The sequence below is a fragment of the Scyliorhinus torazame genome, chromosome 18 (genome assembly GCF_047496885.1).
Source record: "Scyliorhinus torazame isolate Kashiwa2021f chromosome 18, sScyTor2.1, whole genome shotgun sequence".
NCBI classification, from domain to species: domain Eukaryota; kingdom Metazoa; phylum Chordata; class Chondrichthyes; order Carcharhiniformes; family Scyliorhinidae; genus Scyliorhinus; species Scyliorhinus torazame.
Window position 1 is genome coordinate 133185323 of NC_092724.1, and position 24341 is coordinate 133209663.

Here is a 24341-nt window from a genome sequence, read left to right on the forward strand (position 1 = left end):
TGTGCAAAGTAGGTGGATTGAACACGTCTCTTAATTGGAAAAAATGAATTGGGTACTCTAAATTTCTATTTGAAAAAACAAGGTAGCGTGCTCTTTCGGAGAGTCGGTGCAGACTCAATGGGCCAAATGGTCTCCTTTTGCACTGTAGGGATTTTATGTTTCTATGTAAGTAAAGTGAGCAATTAAAAAGCAAATGGCATTTGTTACAATGGGATTAGAATGTAAGAGTAAAGAAGTCTTACTAAAATTATATGGGGTCTTGTTTAGTATTGGAACCCTAACTGGGAAGGATGTACTTCTTCCAACATGTAACACAGGCTCACTAGACTGATTCCTGTGATGAGGGAATTGTCCTATGAGGAGAGACCGAGTTGGCCAGGCCTATATTCCCATGAGCTTTGACAAAGGGTCATCTGGACTCGAAACGTTAGCTCTTTTCTCTCCTTACATATGCTGCCAGGCTTACTGAGATTTTCCAGCATTTTCTCTTTTGGGTTCTATATTCCCAAGAGTTTAACATAATAAGAAGTGGGCTAATTGGAGCATGGCAGGTACAGACTGGGAGGATGTTTTATCTGGCTGGACATTCTAGACCTCAGGGTCACAATCTTAGGACAAAGAGATTGAAATGAAGAGAAATTTCTTCAAAGGATTGTGAATCTTTGGACTTCTCTTACCTCTTAGAGCTGCGGATGCGCAACCATTGAGTACATTTTGCACAGTATCTAGAAAACTGTCGATCACTAAGGAAATTAAGTAATACAGGGATAGTGCGGGAAGGTGGAGTCGAGATAAGAGATCAGCCATGATCTTACTAAATGGTGATGATGTGGAGATGCCGGCGTTGGATCTGTTACGCTCCTCCTCGTCTGAGCAGATCCTGTGTATACGGAGCGCTTGTCCATAGGGGATGGCTTCTTTAATGTGTTTAGGGTGGAAGCTGGAGAAGTGGAGCATCATGAGGTTATCCGTGGGTTTGCGGTAAAGCGAAGTGCTGAGGTGACCGTCCTTGATGGAGACGAGTGTGTCCAAGAATGCAACTGATTTTGGAGAGTAGTCCATGGTGAGTCTGATGGTTGGATGGAACTTATTAATGTCATCGTGTAGTCGTTTCAGTGATTCTTCGCCGTGGGTCCAAAGGAAAAAAATGTCATTGATGTATCTGGTGTATAACATCGGTTGAAGGTCCTGTGCGGTGAGTAGGTCCTGTTCAAACTTGTGCATGAAGATGTTGGCGTATTGGGGTGCGAATTTGGTCCCCATGGCTGTTCCGTGCGTCTGGATGAAGAACTTGTTGTCGAAGGTGAAGACGTTGTGATCCAGAATGAAGCGGATGAGTTGCAGAATTGCGTCTGGAGATTGGCAGTTGTCGGTGTTGAGTACTGAGGCTGTTGCAGCAATGCCGTCGTCATGGGGGATGCTGGTGTAGAGTGCCGAGACGTCCATTGTGACGAGGAATGTTCCTGGTTCAACTGGTCCATGGGTGCTGAGTTTCTGTAGGAAGTCCGTCGTGTCGTGACAGAAGCTGGGTGTACCTTGTACGATAGGTTTCAAGATGCCCTCGATGTAGCCAGCGAGGTTCTCACACAGGGTCCCATTGCCTGAAACGATAGGGCGGCCTGGTGTGTTGGCCTTATGTATTTTTGGGAGGCAGTAGAGATCTCCAATGCGGGGAGTACGTGGGATGAGAGCACGTAGGGTGCTCTGAAGATCTGGATCCAAGGTCTTGATCAGTCTGTTAAGTTGGCGGATGTGTTCCTTGGTCGGATCTGCGGGTAACTGTCTGTAGTGTTCTTGGTTGTTCAGTTGTCGGTATACTTCTTTGCAGTAGTCCGTTCTGTTCAGTACGACAGTGGCCCCCCCTTTGTCTGCTGGTTTGATGACGATGCTGTGGTTGGTCTTGAGAGCGCGGATGGCATTGCGTTGTGCTTGGGTGACGTTCGGGGTTGTCTTGTGAATGCGACTGATGAATCTGGCATTGACGCGACTCCTGACGGCTTGAGCATACATGTCGAGTCTAAGGCAGCGGCCTTCCGGAGGGGTCCAATTCGACTCTTTCCTCTTCGGTTGCCGCACCGCAGATCTCTCGGTCTGCTGTTCCGGTTCATTGGTAGTCTGCTTGGGTTCGCTGTTGGCCTCTTGGGGTCTGTGGAAGAATTCCCGGAGCCTCATTCGCCTGATGAATTCCTCCGTGTCTGCCGCGAGACTGATGGGGTCCATTTTGGTGGTGGTGCAGAAATTAAGCCCTCTGCTGAGGACTTCGATTTCGTCTGGTTGAAGGGTGTAGTCTGACAAGTTGACAATAGATTTCCCTGTATTGTTTTCTACTGTGACACCGGGGATGGCTTGGTTGCTGCCGGTGGTGATGCCAAGTTTCTCAAGCTTTCTGTTCTTGGTATGCATATAGGTGGCATAGTATTGTTGTCTCATCTGTTTGGCGGTGTTCCGCAGCTGGTCTGCTGCATCCTGAGCGCAAGTTGAGAATATGGCCTCTATCTTGGTTTCCAGGTTGCGTCGTCTGCTGTAGAGCTGGCGGACGAGGTGGTTGAGGAGTGTGAGAGAGGTGTGACGGCAGAGTCTCTCAGCGAAGTCTGTGTTGTAGGTCGACTTGAGTGGGTTTGTGATCTGTAGCCCTTTCAGGATCTTGTCTGCTTTCTTGCATCTTTGTAGAAACTTAATGTCAGTGTCTATATGCGCGATCTTCCTGGAGATCCTCTCCACTTTGAGCCGGCAGTTTGCGGTGTCGATGGTAGCCATGATGTGGAGATGCCGGCGGTCAAGCCTGGTCCACCATTACTAAATGGTGGACCAGGCTTGAAAGGTCGAATGGCCTACTCCTCCTCCTTTTTCTTATGTTCTTGTGCTCAGATTGCATCATCCATACATTGCTGTAGATTGACAACTATTTCAAGACTGGGGGAGGCATATCCTTGCAGGAAATTTAAACCTCCACAATGAGAGAGAGATCCAGATAATAATACCTGATGAACATCTGTGAATGATTTGAAGTAACCACATGACAAATACCATTGCTGGCAGCGATGGGAGGAATGTGATGGGCCTTTCCTAGTCCAGAAATGTGTTCATTGCCAAGGTGATAACAATACAGAATACAGGCCACTGGTCATTGGGCTAAATATAACTTATTAGCTTACTTATCTGTTGAATTTTCTAATGGATTTGACATAATTGCTATCACAAATCTACACTTAATGAGTATTAAAATGCAGTACAATCAAACCTAAAATAACTCAAGAAGCAAAATGAAGATTTTACCTATTTCCTGAATTAAACGGATAATCGCTCAGGGAGAAACTCAGGATGCATTTGCATTGGTGCACAAAGTGGCAAATTTAATAAGGCTGCCTGAAAATCACTGCTCAGAACTCGCTAATGCACTGTACTGAAAAACAAATCTACTTTCAGAGCAGACGTCCGTGTGAGGAAATTTTGATTATATGTACCCTGGGCCAGAAGTGGTATTGGCATTTGAGTTTGATCGTCACAATATAATTAGAGCAAATGCCTCAAGGGCAGGAGATGTAGAGAGTTTTAATTTTACACATCACAGTTGCACCAGACATGTACAATAGCCAGCCTACTGCTTACAATTGAACAAAATTGGTGCGGTTTTCCCATCTTGTTGCGCCTGGCGCCAACCCACGCGCACAGAGTAAATCATGGGAACGCCCAAATCGAGATTCGCACCGGATGCGAACCATTTTACAATTTACCTGGCCATTCCCGATGGCAAGATCCAGATCTCGCTCAAAAATTACAAAAAGCGCATTACGCCTAAAGATTGAAGTCGAATGCCGCGGCCTCCTGGAAGTCACCCGACTCCCCAGTGAGAGGTGGCGCGGACGTCATTTAGCACTCTAGAAAAGTTGGATCTGGCTCAATGGCTGCCAAGGGGAAGTGAGGAGGTGAGTAGCCCTTTCTATTTACTGGCTTGCAGCTCCAGGACACCAGTCCCTCACGCCATCTTCAAATATTGTAGAGACCCACAATAGGGGAAATCACAGCTGCAGCCTGACTGCCCTACCAAACTATTCCAGGACAGAGCCCCGCTGCAACTTCTCTCCTGAAAGTCAATTCCACTCCCCCTTTTGAATGTGAGCAGCCTCTAGCTTCACAGCTGAAGGCTGGGCAGGGCACAGTGGTTAGCACTGTTGCTTCACAGCGCCAGGGTCCCAGGTTCAATTCCCGGCTGGGTCACTGTCTGTGCGGAGTCTGCATGTTCTCCCCGTGTCTGCGTGGGTTTCCTCTGGGTGCTCCAATTTCCTCCCACAAGTCCCGTAGGATGAGCTTGTTAGGTGAAATGGACATTCTGAATTCTCCCTCTGTGTACCCAAACAGGCGCCGGAATGTGGCGACTGGGGGCTTTTCACAGTAACTTCATTGCAGTGTTAATGTAAGTCTACTTGTGACAAAAATAAAAATGATTTATTTCTTTCAAAGGAGGGATTAGCATACTAACGTCTGGGGGCTTGTGCCAAAGTTGGGAGTGTTGTCTCACAGACTAGTCAAGCAACAGTCTGACATAGTCATACTCACAGAATCATATCTTACAGATAATGTCCCAGATCCCACTATCGCCACTCCTGTCTCACCAGCAAGACAGCAGAAGTGGCGGCACAATCGGGAGGGAGTTGCCCTGGGAGTCCTCAACATCAGCTCTGGGCCCCATCAAGTCTCATGGCTCCAGGTTAAACATGGGCAAGGAAACCCCCAGCTGATTACCATATACTGGCCGCCGTTAGCTGATGCATCAGTACTCTTCCATGTTGAACACCACTTGGAGGAAGAACCAAAAGGGGCAAGGACGCAGAATATACTCTGGGTGGGGGAACTTCACTGTCCATCAGCAAGAGTGACTTGATAGTACCACCATAGATCTCCATCATCAGCAAAGTGATGGAAGGAGTCATCAACCGTTTTATCAAGCTGTACTGGAACAACTTGGCTAGGGATGAGGCAAGTTCTGGAGCACTAATACTATTGCCGGAATATTGTCAGGGCCCATAGTGCTATCAAGCGGCACTTACTCAGCAATAACCTGCTCACTGCTTCTGCCAGGGTCACTCAGCTCCTGACCTCATTACAACCTTAGTTCGAACATGGACAAAAAAGCTGAATGCCAGAGGTGAGGTGAGGGTGACTGCCACACAACGCCAGCATCATCTCCTGCGCCTGAAGGCTTTGGGACTCCTCCAATCAGCTTTGCAGTCACTGGAATGTCATTGATACCCACTCCTGAATCTCATGGCTTTGTCGTATCATCTGTCTCAACTGTGGGAGAACCTTGTCCGGAGGCTCGACATCTGACTGGGACTCAACTGAGCCCTGGGACCCAGCAGATCTCCAACTGCTGGCTTGGATATTCCCGCCGCCACCTGATGTGCATGAGTAGCTGTGTGTTCGTCACCAGTTAGTGCCCCCGAAGCCTGTCCACTAGCGTTGCCCACCAAGGTGTGTGTCTCTGCGCCGGTGGAAGGTGGGGGTGATAGCATTAACGCATTGGTGATTTTCTCCTCGGAGCTCTCCTCTCAGGTAGTCCCTGAGGAGAGGCTATTGGCTGATGCCCTAAGTAGGGTTAATTCCTCTGCCATATATTGGGGGGAGGGGGGGGGGGGTTGTTTGTAAGGTACAAAATATTGTTATTGAAACATTCTTAATAAAAACATATGTTAAAAAAAAAAAGAAAATGCTCAAGACCATCACCTCTGCCCCTCACCGCTGACTGTGACAATGCTGACTCTCTCTGGGGACATGGGTTCAAATCCCATCATAGCAGCTATTGCACTTTAAATTGAATTAATAAGTCTGGAATTGAAAGCGAGTCAAATGGTGACCACAAAACCTTTTTCGATTGTCATAAAAAAAAACATCTAATTCATTAATGTCCTTTAGGGGAAGAAATATGCTGTCCTTACTGGTCAGCTTCAAGACCCACAAGAATCTGGCTGACTCTTAAATGCCCTCTGAAATGGCCAAGCAGGCCACTCAATTGTAGCAGACGATGACTTCCGGTGGTGGCGATGTGCTGAGCGGACGCACGCGCGGTGACTCCCGATGGGGCACACGGTTTTCTGGCTCTTTCAGCCCAATTTATGGCTATTTTTTCTTTTGAGGAAATGGAATAGTTCGGTAGGATTAGAGTAATTTCCTCATTTTTCCCCATCACCCTTCTTGAATAATGGTACCACATTAGCTGTCCTCCAGTCCCCTGGCAGCTCTCCTGTGGCCAGAAGATATGAAGATTATTGTCAGAGCCTCTGCAACCTCCTCTTGCCTCAAATAGCAGCCTTGGATACATCTCATCTCGGTCTGGGGATTTATCCACTTTTAAGCCAACTAAAACCTTTCATACCTCCTCTGTCCTTGTATTAATTTGTTCACAGTCCCCCTCCCGGATTTCTATACCTACACATAGTGAACACAGATGCAAAGTACCCATTGAAAGCCTTACCTACATCTTCCAGCTCCACACAGAGATTGCCACATCGGTCCATAATGGTGAACCCAACCCTGTCAGCCCTGCAAAGTCCTCCTCATTAACATCTGGGAGTCTGTGCCAAAATGAGGACAGATGCTGTACAGACCAGTCAAGCAACAGTCTGTCTGAATCAGACAGTACAATTTCCCAGAAACCACCGTCAGCATTCCTGGGTATGACCTGTCCCACCGACAGGACAGACCTATTAGAGGTGGTGACACAGTTGTGTGGGAGTTGCCATGGGAGTCCTCAACTCTGGACCCCATGAAGTCTCATTGCATCAGGCCAAACACGAGTAAGGAAACTTCCTGCTCATTACCCCCTACCACCCTCCCCCAGCTGATGTATCATCACTTCTCCATGTTGAATACCCTTTGGAGAAAGCACTGAGGGTGGCAAGGGTACAGAACATACCCTGAGTGGAGGACTTCAAGTCCATCACCAAGAGTTCTTGGTAGTTCCACGACTGATTGAGCTTCCCTTGACTTAAAGGATAACACTGGAGACTGGGTCTTCAGAGGTGGTGAGTGAGTCAACAAGGGGGAAAAACCTACTTGGATCACATCCCCAGCAATCTACCCATCAGAGATGCATCTGTCCATGACAGTAGTAAGAAGCACAATTCTCATGCAGACAAAGTCCCATCTTCACATTGAGGTTACCCTCCATCATGTTGTGTGGCACTACCCACAATGCTAAATGGGATAGATTTCAAACATATCTAGCAACTCAAGACTGGCCGGGCATGAAGTACTGTGGGCCATCGGCAGCAGCAAAATTGTACTCAATCATACTCTCTAACCTCATGGCCAAGCATATGCCCCTCTTTACCATTATCACCATGCCAGGGATCAATCCTAGTTCAATGAAGAATGGAGAAGGGCATGTCAGGAGCAGTAGCAAGCATGCTTAAAAAATAGGTGTGAACCTTGTGAAGCTACAATACTGGACTACTTGCGTGTCAAACAGCGGAGGCGGCATGCGATTAACAGAACTAAGCGATCCCACAACTAATGGATCAGATCTAACCTCTGTAGTCCTGCCACATCCAGTTGTGAATAGTGTTGGACAAATAAAAATTAACTGACGGGGAAGGTGTTCTTAGGGGAGCCCAGCACATCAGTGAAAAAGATACGCCTGAAGCAATTGCAGCCATCTTCAGCCATAAGTGCCAAGTGGATGATCTATTTTGACCTCCTGAGGTCCCCAGCATCACAGATGCCTATATGATTCACGCCACGTGGTACCAAGAAACATCTGAAAGTACTGTACACTGCAAAGGCCCTGACAATATTTCAGCAATGGAACTAACTGCGCCCTTAGCCAAGCTTTTCCAGTACAGCTACAACACTGGCACCTACTCGGCAATGTGTCCTGTCTACTAAAAGCAGGACAATTCTAGCTTGGTCAATTACCGCTCCAGTCTACTCTCAATCATCAGCAAAGTGATGGAAAGTGTTACTAAATGGCACGTACTCAGCAATAAACTGTTCACAACACTCGGCTTAGGTTCCACCTGAGAGACTCCTCTCCTGCCTTCATTACAGTCTTGGTCCAAACATGGACAGATGAGCAAAACTCATGAGCTGAGGTGAGAGTTGTAACCCTTAACATCAAGACAGCATTTGACCCAGTATGGCATCAAGGAGGCTGAGCAAAACTGGAGACAGTGGGAATCATGTAGAAAGCTTTCCACTGGTTGGAGTCATACCTGGAACAATGGAGGATGGTTGTGGTTGTTGGAGGTCAATCATCTCAGTTTCAGGATATCACTGCAGGAGTTCCTCAGGGTAGTGTCCAAGGCCCAACCATCTTCAGCTGCTTCATCAATGACCTTCCTTCCATCATAAGGCCAGAAGTGCAGATGTTTGCTGATGACTGCACATTCTTCAGCATCATTCACCACTCCTCAAGATTGGTTTGGGCTGATAAGTGGCAAGTAATGGACATGCAACAAAAATGCCAGGCAATGACCATCTCCAACAAGGCAGGATCTACCATCACCCCATGGCATTACCATCGCTGAATCCCCCATGATCAAAATCCTGGGGTTTACCATTGAACAGAAAATGAATGGACCAGCCATATAAATACTATGGCTACAAGAGCAGGCCAGAGGCTGTGAATGTTGTGGCAAGTAACTCAGGTTGACTCTCCAAGGATTATCCACCATCTACAAAGCACAAGTCAGGAGTGTGATGGAACATTCTCTGCTTGCCTGGATTAGTGCGGCTTCAACAACGCTCAAGAGGTTCAACACCATCCAGGGCAAAGTAGCTCCCTTGATTGGTACCCCATCCAGCATCTTCAACATTCCCTTCCTCCACCACCATTGCACAATGGCAGCATTGTGTACCATTTACAGTGCACTCACCAAGGCTCCTTCGATAGCACCTTCCAAACAATCAGCCTCTATGACCTAGAAGGAGAAGAGCAGCAAAAACATGGCAGCACCATCACCTGCAAGTTCCCCTCCAAACCGCACACCATCCTGACTTGTAAATATGTCGCTGTATCTTCATTGCCGTTGCGTCAAAATCTTGGAACTCTCTTTCTAACATCACCATGGGTGCACCTGCGCCAGATGGACTGCAGCAATTCAAGAAGGCAGCTCAGCTCCACCTTCTCAAGCTAGTTCAGGATGGGTAACAAATGCTGGACTTGTCAGCGACTCCCACATCCCATGGAAGAACTAAAAAAAATTACACTTGGCTGAGTCACGGTGGCCATGGAACTTGCACCAGATCACTATTCACTAGCCCCTACCTATCAACACACATTAGGCTCAACATGGTGAACAGCCACCCCAGTAAAGGGTCAGACGGTGCTGTGGATCCAATCCCCAGTAATGGAGGAGACAAGTAAATTGCAAAATTCTGTTCCACCATTTAGTATATAAATTATTTGAGTTTGACGTTGGCTACAAATCAGTAAATTCTGTAAAAGCAAACTTTAGAGTTATCAATGGAATGCTGCGATTCTACCTTCACTGAAAAGAAACCGGATTATACAAATCCCAAACGTCTGTGCGTTTATCTCGTAATTGGAAGCACGATAGCATTGTGTATGCTGCTCTTCAAGCATAAAAACACACATCATGGAATCAAATAACTGACCAGCTGCCAATCTGTGCACATTTACAGAAGTAATCAAATGGAAATATAAACTAATTTGTAATGCAAAAATGAAGTTTGGTAACAAAAAGACCAGCTATGTGTTATCGATTCATCGAATGCGTACCTGTTCCATACAGCATAGCAAGCAGAATGGAAGAGATCCAGGCAGTATCACTGTACCCAATGTGGAATTCTTTTATCAATTCCTTGAAGAAAACACTCACAGCTTTTGGAAAAGCATACGAGAATCCAGTGATGACGAAAGAACCAATGAGAATGGCCCAACCCCAACCTCCGTCAGGGGCTTTTACAGTTGGCGGCCCATCATCCGCTACTATGGCTCCCATTGTTCAGGTTACAGTCTGTAAAGCAGAAGTGAATTTAGCATATTTTGCATAAATATTAGCATAGTGGAAATTTGTAATACAATTGAATATTTATCATCATGCAGAAATGTGACATTGCAGAAATATAACCTTTGTTTTATTTAGGGCCAGACAGGTTGTTCAAAGGTGGTTATGAAACATTGTTGTTGATGGCTCTGGCGAGTGGGAGGCGGACAGGCAGCATTTAAATGAGGCCCAGAAGTTAAAATATCCCAGGCCTAAACCGGAGGCTGACAAACATGAAACTGGCTGAAATGTTTGACGAAACCTGAATAGAAAGGCACCACGGTGGCACAGGGGGTAGCACTGCTGCCTCACAACACCAGGGACCCGGGTTCAATTCCACCCTTGGGTCACTGTCTGTGTGGAGTTTGCATGTTCTCCCCGTGTCTGCATGGGCTTCCGTCAGGTGTTCCGGTTTCCTCCCACAGTCCAAAGATGTGCAGGTTAGGTGGATTGGCCATGATCAATTGCCCCTTGATGACCAAAAGGTTAGGGGGGGGGTTACGGGGATAGGGTGGGGCACGGGCCTAGGTAGGATGTTCTTTCAGAGGGTCGGTGCAGACTCGATGGGCCGAATGGCCTCTTTCTGCACTGTAGTGATTCTATTATATCAAATATCACACTCGTGAAAGGATTGATTTCAAAGTTGGGAATTATTCCTGCCATGAAAGTATTCCGGAAAGAACACTGGTACTAACAAATCAGAGACTTTTATTGTAAACATTCCTCGAGTACAATGTGTAACGCCATTGCATGTCACTCCAGAAATAACTTTGGTAGAGGTTTGCAAGACAAAGAACAAAGAAATGTACAGCACAGGAACAGGCCCTTCGGCCTTCCAAACCTGCGCTGACCATGCTGCCCGTCTAAACTAAAATCTTCTACACTTCCAGGGTCCCTATCCCTCTATTCATGTATTTGTCAAGAAGCCCCTTAAACGTCACTATTGTCCCTGCTTCCACCACCTCCTCCGACAGCGAGTTCCAGGCACCCACTACCCTCTGTGTAAAAAACCTACCTCACACATCTCCGCTAAACCTTGCCCCTTGCACCTTAAACCTATACCCCCTAGTAATTGACCCCTCTACCCTGGGAAAAGATTTCTGACTATCCACTCTGTCTATGCCCCTCATAATTTTGTAGACTTCTATCAGGCCACCCCTCAACCTCCTTCGTTCCAGTGAGAACAAACAACGTTTATTCAACCTCTCCTCATATCTAATACCCTCCATATCAGGCAACATCCTGGTAAATCTCTTCTGCACCCTCTGTAAAGCCTCCACATCCTTCTGGTAGTGTGGCCACCAGAATTGAACACAATACTCCAAGTGTGGTCTAACTAAGGTTCTATACAGCTGCAACATGATTTGCCAATTTTTATACTCAATGCCCCGGCCAATGAAGGCAAGCATGCTGTCTGCCTTCTTGACTACCTTCTCCACCTGTGTTGCCCCTTTCAGTGGCCTGTGGACCTGTACACCAAGATCTCTCCAACTGTCAATACTTTTGAGGGTTCTACCATTCACTGTATATTCCCTACCTGTATTAGACCTCCTGGAGAAAATTGTCTGACCAACAAGAAACAGCCATTTACATTATTTCTCGAGGGATTGGCCAAAGCCCCATCAAGTTATGACAGGAAATTCTCTCCTTCCTTGTATCTCGAACTCTCGCTCAATGTTGACATCAAAAAATACCACATATCTACGCACACCCTCGGTCAACTGTTTCCATTATAAATCACTGTTTACATTTATAATGGAAACTGTCCATGTAAATATAACATTTAACTGCTCTCTAGCTAGCGCAAGAGTGTAATTACAACCTTTACAGAGGCAGTTTCTATTATAAATATGAATTTAAAATGAAGAAAAACCCAGAGTGTATACTTTAAATTTACCATCGAGTTAAAATGGTCCAAATTCCCCTCCCTCAATCCTCTCTCAATGTTGTGATCAACATAACTTTGATTACCACTCATCTGTAGTATTTCATACACGAATGTAGCCACTTTGTGAAACCATGTTTTCAAACTTCCATGCTTCAGTAACCATCCATGTGTTTGTCCCCTTATTGCTAATTCACCAGCTAGTGTAAAAAATCTTTATCGTTATTTAATTATCTCAAGCCCCTTCAGAAAATTGCACTTGTTGAGTGCCAAATGCCAGCCGGAGAAGCATAAAGCTATGAGGGGAGATGCATCCCAGCTGGAGACATTTGCACCTTGTGGTTTCAGGCTGTTTGTTAAGCACATGAAATGAAATGAAATGAAAATCGCTTATTGTCACAAGTAGGCTTCAAATGAAGTTACTGTGAAAAGCCCCTAGTCGCCACATTCCGGCGCCTGTTCGGGGAGGCTGGTACGGGAATCGAACCATGCTGCTGGCCTGCCTTGGTCTGCTTTAAAAGCCAGCGATTTAGCCCAGTGCGCTAATCCAGCCCATGAAGCAAGCAAATCTCTTTCATAGTACTCTTTAAGTTGTTACATTTTTATCTGGGTCAGCTGTAAGACTTTGGAAAGTCTTGCTTCATAAGGCAACTTTCTAGCATAAATCAACTTCAGGATTTATGCTAATTTGGGGCACCTTTCTGCTTTTGGCACAGGAAATCAACCTTCCCCTCCAAACATGTCAATAAACCTTTTTCAACATCTCCCGTAGTGCAATTTCTATCTTTCGGTTAACAGCCGAACACGCTGACCATATGTGCCACAAGAGATGGGGATCTCTTTAACTGAGAACGAGAAAAAGGAAATTAGCAAATGGGATATGCACTCACTCATGTCGTGATCATTTCGCACAGGCGCAACTTAACTCCTAGTAAAAGTCAAAGACACTGATAATCAGGCATGTAATTAGGTTAAGTCCTGTTAATCTTCTGTCCTCATTTAAGGAATGGAATGGCTTGCCACTGCACACCAATCGCAAATCAAACATAGATGAGTCATCCCCCTCTCAGGAGAGTTGTCATGGGGCTATGATGGTTGGGCAGTTTCACTGCACCTTGCCCCTGGCTTGAGGGGGGCATTGTGATTCAGTGGTGGCGAGGAATGTACGGTAGTTCTGAATTCAAACAGTGCTTGGAATGTAATTCTCTAGGTTGGAGAGAATTTGGCTGCACCACTACATGGAAACAGCCTATAAAATAACCCCTTGTCCCATGGAAATTGCTGCACCTATTTATATGGTATACCAATTATTCTGGTACTGTAATGTGTTCTGAGGAGTGATCTAACTCAAATGTACTGTAGTTTGCTTCAAAGTTGTTAAGAGATGCATTCTTATCTACGATAGCAAACGGTCAGATCTATATTGGGATGCAACTGGCTCCTATTCTTAGTCACCGATAACTTGCTATAAACTGCCCCCTTTTGTCCATCAAGGGAGATTTCTGACAGCCACTCCACACATTTAGTACCGTTCACAAAGCTGTATGTGCTAGTTGTCTACACTTCAAGGAACATCTGTAACAGTCTCTGTCTCTGGATACACTTTTAGACACAAAATCCCAATGCTGGGTTACACTATAGTTATTCACTGCACATCATTGTTAGGTTTAATGAATGTTGGGCCAGACTGAATTACGTGGTTCTGAAGTTGGGGGAAAAGAGTTGGGCGCAGGAGGGAGTTTGGTGTGTCAACTGGCAGAAATTTCACACAGGCCTCCTGGGTGTTTAGCGAGGCGGAAATTGTCAGTTATATTCGGTAAATCTGAATCATCACCAACTAAAGTAAAAAGTAATCAGGTGACCACAGCCATGACAAAGCTGCTCTGTCAAGTTGATTTTCCAGCTTCTTCACAAGTACGGTATAATCCACTACCACTCACAGGAACACAAGATCAGATACATGTCTTATCAAGCAATTTAGGTTGAACCATCGGTAGTAGGGAACACAACTGTTACTCGGCATCAATGTACTTTTTGAATACATTTAAGGCTTCAATTTCATCCCTACATATAAAATAGAACTGACAAAGTATATCAGTTGTATGTGTTTCTTTAGATAAAAGAGCAGATACTATGGTGAAATGATACATTGTTACATTTATGTTACAACTTTATCATTGCAAAGCACTAAAATTACAGGAAAACGCCAATGAAGTGAAATCTCATTTAAGAAGTGCTAATTCGGGTGGTACAGTGGTTAGCACTGCTGCCTCACGGCGCCAAGGACCCGGGTTCGATCCCGGCTCTGGGTCACTGTCCGTGTGGAGTTTGCACATTCTCCCCGTGTCTGCGTGGGTCTCACCCCCACAACCCAAAGATGTAGGTGGATTGGTCACGCTAAATTGCCCCTTAATTGGGAAACAAAAATGAATTGGGTACTTTCAATTTATATTTAAAAAGTGCCAATTCATATCCTATCATGACTTTTTTTTTTAACAAACAATTTTATTGAGGTATTTTTTGGCATCGTAAACAGTTACAGATAACAGAAATGTGTAAACATCAATATAAAACCAATACTTCAATCAAACCATACTGCACATGCCCGCTCCTCTCCCCTACACACTACACGCCTATTTATCCCTCCTACTCGACTCTAATCCTCCCCCCCCCCCACTGACGTTCACTCTCCCGCGAAGAAGTCGATGAATGGTTGCCACCTTCGGGCGAACCCCAGTACAGATCCCCTCAAGACGAACTTAATTTTTTTTTCCATACCCAGAAAACTTGACATGTCCGAAAGCCATAGTTCGGTCTTCGAGGGTTTTGAGTCCCTCTATGCCAGCAGTATTCGCCGCCGGGCTATCAGGGAAACAAAGGCCAGAACATCTGCCTCTTTCTCCCCCTGGACTCCCGGGTCTTCCGAAACCCTGAAAATTGCCACCTCTGGACTCATCACCACCTTTGTTTTGTTTTCAGCACCCGGGACATGACCCCCGCAAATGATCCTCCGTCTGGGACTCTTCCCCCTTCATGAGCACCTTGTAGATATCCGAGACTCTATCCTCTCCTCCTTCTCCTCTAGAGACTGTTCTGTCCTGGATCCCTATTGGCGGTAGGCATGGGAAGGATGGGACCTGGCTGCGTACAAAGTCCCGCACCTGTAAGTACCTAAAGTCATTTCCCCTTACCCGCCCAAATTTCTCCTCCAAGCCCCTCAAACTCGCAAAGCTCCCCTCCAGGAACATATCGCCCACCCTCCCCACCCCCGCCTGCCGCCATGTTCGAAACCCTCCATCCATGTTCCCGGGGGCGAATCGATGGTTATCACATATTGGAGCCCAGACAGACGCACCCCCCCCCCCCCCCCCACATGCCTCCTCCACTGGCCCCATATCCGCAGGGCCACCCCCACTACCAGGCTGGTGGATTACCTGGCCGGCGACAGTGGTAGGGGAGCCGTGACCAGGGCTGCCAAACTGGTGCCCCTGCACGAAGCCGCCTCCACTCACTCCCAGATAGACCCCGTACCCACCATCCACTTCCTTATCATGGCTCTGTTAGCCGCCCAGCAGTAGTTGATCAGACTCGGCAATGCCAGTCCCCCCTCGCTGCTGCTCCTTTCAAGCATCGCCTTCTTCACCCGCGGGGATTTTCCCGCCCAGACAAAGCTCATGATGATTTTGCCAGTCCTTTTGAAGAAGGACCGTGGGACAAAGATCGGGAGGCACTGGAAGATGAACAGAAATCTAGGGAGGATTGTTATCTTTACAGTCTGCACCCTCCCCGCCAGTGACAGCGGGAGTGCATCCCATCTTCGAAACGCCCTCTTCATTTGTTCCACCACCCTAGTCAAATGTAACTTATGCAACCTGCCCCAGTCTCGTGCCACCTGTATCCCCAAGTACCGGAAACTTTTCCCAACCAGCCTAAATGGCAGCTCCTTCAGTCTATTCTCCAGGCCCCCTGGCCTGCACCACAAACATCTCACTCTTGGCCATATTTAATTTGTACCCTGAAAACTTGCTGAACTTCCTCAATGTTTCCAGTATATTTTCCATCCCGGCCAGTGGGTCCGACACGTACAGGAACAGGTCGTCCGCATATAGAGAGACCCTATGTTCCACCCGCCGCCCCCCTCAACGCCATCGCCAACGGCTCTATGGCCAGCGCGAACAGCAACGGAGAGAGAGGGCACCCCTGCCTGGTCCCGCGGTGTAGTCTGAAATAATCTGACATTATCCTGTTCGTCCTAATGCTAGCTTGTGGGGCCTGGTACAATAGTCTGACCCAATTAACCAGTCCCTCCCTGAACCCAAACCGTCCAAGCACCTCCCACAAATAGCCCCACTCCACCCGGTCGAAGGCCTTCTCAGCGTCCATTGCCACCACTACCTCCACCTCCTTGCCCGTCGGGGGCATCATGATCACATTAAGCATTCTTCTCAAGTTAGCTGTCAGCTGCCTGCCTTTCACAAACCCTGTCTGATCGTCCCCAATCATCTCCGATACGCAGTACTCAATTCTAATCGCCAGGACCTTGGCCAGGAGCTTGATTGATCAGGGAGATTGGCCTGTATGACCCACAGGATTCCGGGTCCTTGTCCCGCTTCAGTATCAGCGAGATGGTGGCTTGCGACATCGTCGGTGGCAGGGTCCCTCTGTCCCTTGCCTCATTAAAAACCCTTGTCAGGACCAGTCTTGTAAAGCTCTACTGGGTATCCATCCGGTCCCGGGGCTTTCCCCGACTGAATGGCCTTTAGGCCCCCCGATACCTCCTCCGCTCTAATCGAGGCCCCCAGCCCGTCCACTAGTCCCCTGCCCACTTTTGGGAAGGTTAGTCCATCCAGGAACCTTTTCATCTCCTCCGGCTCTTCCGGGAGTTCTGAAGTCTACAGCTTACTATAGAAGTCCCGAAATACCTTATTCAGTCCTGCTAGGTCCTCCACTCTGCTCCCCTCCCCATCAACCACTCTACTTATTTCCCTGGCCGCCTCCCTCTTCCTGAGTTGCTGCGCTAGCAATCTACTGGCCTTCTCCCCATGCTCATACACCACTCCCCTCGCCTTCCTAAGTTGTTCCACGGCCCTACTCGTGGACAGCTCCCCCAGTTCCGACTGCAATCTCCGTCTCTCCCTGAGTAGGTCCTCCCCCGGGGACCCCGCATGCTCCTCGTCTATCCAGTGAATTTCCCTAACCAACCTGTCCATTTCTGCTCTGTCCGCCCTGACCCTGTGAACCCGAATTGAGATCAGCTCCCCCCTCACTACTGCCTTCAGCGCCTCCCACAGGGTCGCTGCTGAAACCTCCCCCGTATCGTTCACCTACAAGTAATTTTGCATACACTTCCGCAGTCTTTCACATATCCCCATCTCCAACAACAGTCCTACGTCTAACCTCCATTGCGGGAGTTGGTAATTCCCCCCCCCCCCCCCGACCTGCAGGTCCACCCAGTGCGGGGCATGGTCTGAGATAGTGATTGCCGAGTATTCCATATTCTTTACCTCCCCTGCACAGTCCCTGCTCATGATAAAAAAATCAATCCTAGAATATACTTTATGAACATGCGAATAAGAGTAGCCCCTTCCCGTCGGCTGTCTGGCTCTCCGTTGGTCCACAACCCCCATGTGCTCCATGAACCCTCTCAGCTCCCTTGCCATTGCTGGGAGTCTGCCCGTTCTGGGACATGACCGGTCCAGCCCCTGGTCGAGGACCGTATTAAAGTCCCCCCCCCCATTATCAACTTACGTGAGTCTAGGTCCGGGATCTCCCCCAGAACTCTTTTGATAAAGTCAACGTCGTCCCAGTTTGGCGCATATATGTTCACCAGCACCACTCTTCTCCCCTCCAGCTTGCCCCTTACCATAAGGAATCTGCCCCCGCCGTCTGCGACGACGCCCTCCGCCTCAAACTGAACCCGCTTATTGATCATAATTGCTACCCCCTGGACTTAGAATCCAAGTCCGAGTGGAAGACCTGGCTGATCCAGCCATTCCTTAGCCTAGTCTGGTCAGACACTTTCAAATGGGTCTCCTGCAACATAATTACGTCCGCCTTTAGAGCCCGCAAATGCGCGATCACACGTGCCCTTTTAACTGGCCCATTTAGTCCCGACATTCCAGGTGACCAGCCTGGTTGGGGGGGCACAACCCACCCCCCACCCCCCTCCCCCACCGGTCAGCTATAACCTTTCTTGGGCCCGTCCCCGGCCCATGCGCCATGCCATTCCTGGCTCGCCTCTTAGCTGCCTCCACCCCTGACCTCCTTTCCATTACCTACTTCAGATCCCCCCCCCCCACCAAGTCAGCAAAATAACACCCCCCCTCCCCCTAGCAACATCCCCCGATAACCCCACCCCTGCCATTCACTGGCTGTATTCTCCCCCCCACCTGACTCCCTTGACTAGCCAATCTGCTAGCCCGGTGACTCATCGCTCTGGCGCCCCCTTGTCTCACTTCCATTGTTTCCCCGACCTCATCTCCCCACTCCCCAGCACACCTTCCCCCACTCCGACCCACTGGAGCAGTCTCACTAAGATGGGAAAGATCAAACAAGATGGAAACATCAAACAGCAACGCGAGGCTGCTCCAGGTACAACACAGTTCCAGCTGTGTGCACAGAAAAGTGTTAACCCACGTCCCTTTCTGAGCACCAAAAAATATATATAACACCGCAATAACCCAGTACCCGTACATCTCCCATCCGAAACAAACATAAAAACCATAGACATAAATGAAGCACGGGGGGGGGGGGTTCCTTTTTCGAGACCAGCCCCTGATCCCTCACAAAGTCCATTGCTTCTTTGGGCTCGGAGAAGTAGTGGTGTTGGCCCTGATGCGTAACCCAAAGACGGGCCGGGAAGAGCAGACCAAACTTCACACGTGCTTTTTGAACAACACATCCTTAACTTGTTTAAAGGCTGCTCGCCGCCTGGCCACCTCCTGGCTTAGGTCCTGATAAATGCAAAGGACACTTATTCCACGTGCGGCACCCGCTCCTTCTCCACAAACCTGTGGAACCTAATCACCATCGGATCGGATCGGACCGGGCCCCCCCCCGGACGCACCTGTCTCGCCTGTACTCTGTGTGCCCCCTCCAGCTCCGCGATCGCGGACAGGCTTCAGGCCCCATCAGCTGCATCAACAGGTCCACCACGAACGCTGTGGCATCAGCTCCCTCCGCCCCCTCCGGGAGGCCGATGATCCTCAGATTTTGTCTACGGGCTCTATTTTCTAGCTCCTCTACTCTGTCCAGCAGTCTTCTCTGTCTCTCCTTCAACCCATCGACTTCTAGCGCAGCAATCGTCTGCGTGTCCGTCTGCTCCTCCACCTCCTCTCCCAGCTCCTTAACTTTTTCGTCCTGGGCATCCAGTCTCTGTTTCAGCTGAACCACTGCCTTCTGAAGTGGGTTCAAGTTATCCCGCTTCAACGACTCAAAACTGCTCTTTATCACCTGCAGCATGTTTTCCAGCGCCTGCTGGATCGCCGGGTCCGAGGTCCGCAGGTCCCCCACCTTTGCTCCCGGATCAGCTTCCCCTGCACCTTGCCTTTGTCCCTTCCTTTCCCGTTTGCGCTGCTTTCTGCTCTCCTGCAGTTCCATGCACCTCTGCTCGCTCCTTAGCCCCCCGTGGCCATCCTTTCACAGGCCGCAAAACCGGGGAACCAGGTCCTCAAATCCCGGCGGAGTGAGAGCCCCCGAATGTGCGGCTCACTCTCTCATTGCCGCCACCAGAAGTCCTCCTATCATGACTTTTAAAATGTAACCAGAGTTGCTCAATTATTTGCCAACTGTTTCTTTTCGGCACTAAGGCTCTTTCAATATCTTGCTCTGGAGTTGGTTTCCATATTTCTGCATTGAGACACATAGGGTACAAACCAATTATCTGGCTTTAAAGACTGCAGGATTTTGGCTGGAAGTAGTTTATGCCCATAATATCCTCGGTATTTTGCATCTGCCCTTCAAACCTTCCAACTGAATCTCTGCCCACAAAGCTAGCCACACCACATACTCTCAGGTGGGAGTATCTTTTCATTTGAGTTTGTGCTGTGGAGTCTTTCAACATGACAGTCTTAATTACAATTCTGAAGTCAGTTTGAAATTGATGCTCATGGGCACTAGGAAGTACAGAGGTCCAAATATCATTGAAGGCAGAAGGACAGGTAGATAAGGTGGTTAAGAAGGCAGGTGGGATACTTGCCTTTATTAGCCGAGGCATAGAATGTGGGTGGTTATGATGGAGCTGTACAAGACGCTGGTTAAGCCGTAGCTAGAGCACTGAGTGCAGTTCTGGTTGCCGCAAAATGAAAGGATTTGATTGTACTAGAATGGGTGCAGAGGAGATTCACTGGGATGTTGCCTGGGATGGCTGAGATCGGTAGGTTTTTCATCAGGAGGTGAATTAAGGGTTATAGATATACGGCAAGAAAGTGGTCTTAGATCAGCCTTGATCTTATTAAATAGCAGAGCAGGCTTGAAGGACTGAATGGCCTACTCCTGTTCCTTTTTCTTATGGTCTTATGGAACACTTCATCTATGAAGAGAGGCTAGTTAGGCTGGGGTGTGTTCCTTAGAGCAGAGAAGGTGGAGGGGAGACCGGATTGAGGTGTGTAATATTATAAGGGGCATAGATGTGGCAGATAGGAAGGAACTTTTGTCCTTAACGGAGGTGTCAATAATCAGGGGGACATAGATTTACGGTCAGGGACAGAGATTGTTTACGTAATGAATCACATTCCAACGATTCTTCACAGGGGCTGGTTTAGCACACTGGGCTAAATCGCTGGCTTTTAAAGCAGACCAAGGCAGGCCAGCAGCACGGTTCAATTCCCGTACCAGCCTCCCTGAACAGGTGCCGGAATGTGGAGACTAGGGGCTTTTCACAGTAACTTCATTTGAAGCCTACTTGTGACAATAAGTGATTTTCATTTCATTTCATTTTTCATTCCAATCTGTAATTATCTTGCAATTGTGACTCTCCTATCTATGCTGTGATTGTGAACCTGCCTCCACTTCACCTGATGAAGGAGCGGTGCTCCAAAAGCTTTAATTCCAAATAAACCTGTTGGGACTTTAACCTGGTGTTGTGAGACTTCTTACTGAGCCCACCCCAGTCCAGCGCCGGCATCTCCACATCATGGCTAGTATAAAACACTGCAGTATTGCAGTGAAACTGGAATTCAACGGTGGTATTATTTAGTTCCTTAGTTTAAATTAATAAACCAATTTTGTGTGCAATTTCAAGGATATGCACAGGTCCTGAAATTTAACTGTGAGGACGGAAGCCCAGTAAATGCCTTTGAGCATCCTCCTGGACAGCTGAATTGCAAACTGGACCCAAAGGTGTAAATGAAGTTTGCTTACATTACAACAGCAAATACTCTTCAGAAAATAATTACTTGGCATGACTTGCTTTGGAGCATCCTGAGTGAAAGGTGCTACAGAAATCCTTTTACTGCAGTTAGTACCAATTCTGAATCCACTACAGTATAATTTGCAAAGTTATTTCTGAGTAGATTGAGTTATATCGCCCACTCTCTGAAGAGAAAAAATATTCAAATATATATAATAATGCCCAGAGCTGTTTACCAGCCATGAGTTTCCAATGATTACACTATTCATAAATTTCAAATATTTTGTCCAATATACAATTATACCAAGGCCTCCACATTGAAAGCTGGATGAGAACAAAGGTATAGCTTTTGCAGGGTTGAAGTTTGAAATAGTAAGCCAGCATATAAACTGATACATTATTGTAAAGCCACCCTTTCACCACCTTGAACTCCAACTTTGCTCTATCCAGTTTTGAACTTCTGTCTTGCACATGCTGCAGTGTTGGCCCAGATTACATCCCCAAAAATACTTCTTTAAAATGCATGACATTTCCGACTGTATTGGGTATTCCACGTGTGACATTTTTGCAGCATCTAATGAGGTATAGTGTGACCCGTGAGTGACAGATGGCTCACATTGCCAAGCTGCATGACACTGAAAACTTATTTTCCTTTCCAGAAGCATTTTCTAAAGGCACAACTGTGTGGTCACTTTGTATTAATAGGCAAATTTGTTTATGGACCTTTCCAGCACCAATCTTTATCAATTCAAACATTCTTCAGCAATCACTTCTGTACGTGTGTGTGTGATGCAGAAGGTACTTTGCATGAGGCTATGTTACACTATTTCCAAATTTAATACTGTTAATTTCCTTGGGCAACTTTGTTCGTAATTGGATTGGGATTTCTGTGATGCTTATGCCGTGCTGGTACTTTGCATTGTACCGTGTTGAATGCCATAATAAGATGCACCCAGCTGATTTTTACTTAGCTTAAACGGAAAAATAAATTACGATTTTTCCAAATGGTTACACCACGAGGTGATTTTCCAAATGTGTGCTCCTGGCATGCCACCTTGCCAACCAGCACCAGGTACCTGAAAATTATGGGCACAGTCTACATGGCTTTCTGTCCATAATGGATAGAAATTAATGTGCCGCACTTACCCTATTGGGCTGATTGGCAATCCATAGAATACATACAGTGCAGGAGGCCATTCGGCCCATCGTGTCTGCACCGACCCTCCGAAAGAGCACTATACGTAGGCCCACTCCCCTGCCCTATCCCCATAACCCGTCCATTGATCATGGCCAATCCACCTAACCTGCACATCGTTGGACTGTGGGAGGAAACCGGAGCACCCGGAGGAATCCCAGGTAGATGAGGGGAGAAAGTGCCAACTCCACGCAGACAGTGACCCGAGGATGGAATCGAACCCGTCCCTGGCACTGAGAGGCACCGGTTCTAACCACTGTGACACCGTGCCGTCAATGCAACACCTCACTGTCAACAGGGGAAGTGGGGTGGGCACATGCGCTCAAAGGTCAGGCCACAAATCACATGCCCAATTAGAAGTCCACCATATGCTGTCACAGTCAATCTGAAACGAAAAGAGCAACAAATGCTAAAATAAAATGGTGTGGCCTTCAATGAAGAAAAAAATTAAATGAAACCTGCACCTGCAACAAACTTCAGGTTCCATCTAAAGCTTACATCTCAACCATTTAAATGGATACAGAAGTCCTGCAAACTGACCTGCTCATGAGCTTTCTTAAGAGGGAGATGACAGTACCTTGTACGAAAGAGAAAATGCTGGAAAATCTCAGCAGGTCTGGCAACATCTGTCGGGAGAAAAAAGAGCGAACGTTTCGAGTCCGATGACTCTTTGACAGAGAGTCATCAGACTCGAAACGTTCGCTCTTTTCTCTCCCTGCAGATGCTGCCAGACCTGCTGAGATTTTCCAGCATTTTCTCTTTCGTTTCAGATTCCAGCATCCGCAGTAATTTGCTTTTATTTTTTGACAGTATCTTGTACTGCACACAGGGATTCTCACCATCGACCAATCCCATAGGTTACATGAACAGCACGTGCTTACACTCAATTGATATTCAGGCTGCATCTAACCACAGAAATGTCATCAGGTGAGTCAATGACGATTATTCAAGAAGCAGCTATGATGCCTTCACGAAAGTGCAGCCCACACTGCCTACATTTCTGAAAAGAAATATGGGATCAAGGCTTTTTGGAGTCCATGGTTAAACAATTTGGGCGCGATCTAACGGCTTTTTCGCACCTGCCTCGGGACGCAACAGACTGGTAAATCTCACGAAAGGCCACCAGCTTGCCATGCCTCGCGAGATCGAATGGGTTTGGGTGAGATGTCGCAACCTGGATCCCGCTCACATCTGGGTGTGCTCTAAATTTGCATATTTAAATATGCAGTTAGGTACACTTGAATATGGACTCGCCGGATTTAACCAGCGAGGGGATTGAATCCTCTCGCTGAGGAGACCCCAGACGGCCGCCGTTTTAACACCTGTCTCCACAGTCAGGGACCAGGTGGAATGGCACTAGGGAGGGGTCTCCCAGCCCAGGCAATCAGAAGCCCCCATGTGGTCAGCCTCTGGGCAGGGTGGTATCTTGGCACCGATGCCACCTGGGCACTGCCAGCCTGTCACCCTGGCACTGCCATCTGGATCATTACATTAAGAATTTCAAGTACCAGTTAACACAACAATATATTTGTAATTATCAGAAAATCATGTTTAAGACCCAGGGACACGGTTTAGTTAAAATTGACCATGATACCATGGGACCATCAAAAACCATATGGTTATTAACTCAACTTTTTTGAGGAGATTGATAGCAACTAAGTCGTCATGCCAATTATTCTAATGCTGGGTGATAAAGCATTCCTCTACTACTGTGGTTTCAGCATCAGCAGAAAACCTGATCTATCTGTCCTTGCTCAATCAACAAAATGTGTGGATCATATCATACCAGAAACATTAAAACTTACTGACATCTCGAATCAAGAGGTGCAGTGCGACTCGAGTTCACCAACTGAAGAGTTTCAGGTGTAGAGTTAGCAAAAACTAATTACACATTACATCGACACT

General features: G+C 47.4%; 1 protein-coding gene across 2 annotated transcripts in view; it reads right to left on the reverse strand.

The window, feature by feature from the left end:
- LOC140395513 (monocarboxylate transporter 4-like) overlaps positions 1–24341 on the reverse strand; it is a 59385-nt gene that overhangs the window by 13874 nt on the left and 21170 nt on the right. For both annotated transcript variants that reach the window (XM_072483404.1, XM_072483405.1), the window contains one exon: positions 9740–9977. In XM_072483404.1, coding sequence (XP_072339505.1) covers positions 9740–9962 — 223 coding nt within the window. In that variant the 5' untranslated portion in view covers positions 9963–9977. The remainder of the gene's footprint in view (positions 1–9739; positions 9978–24341) is intronic.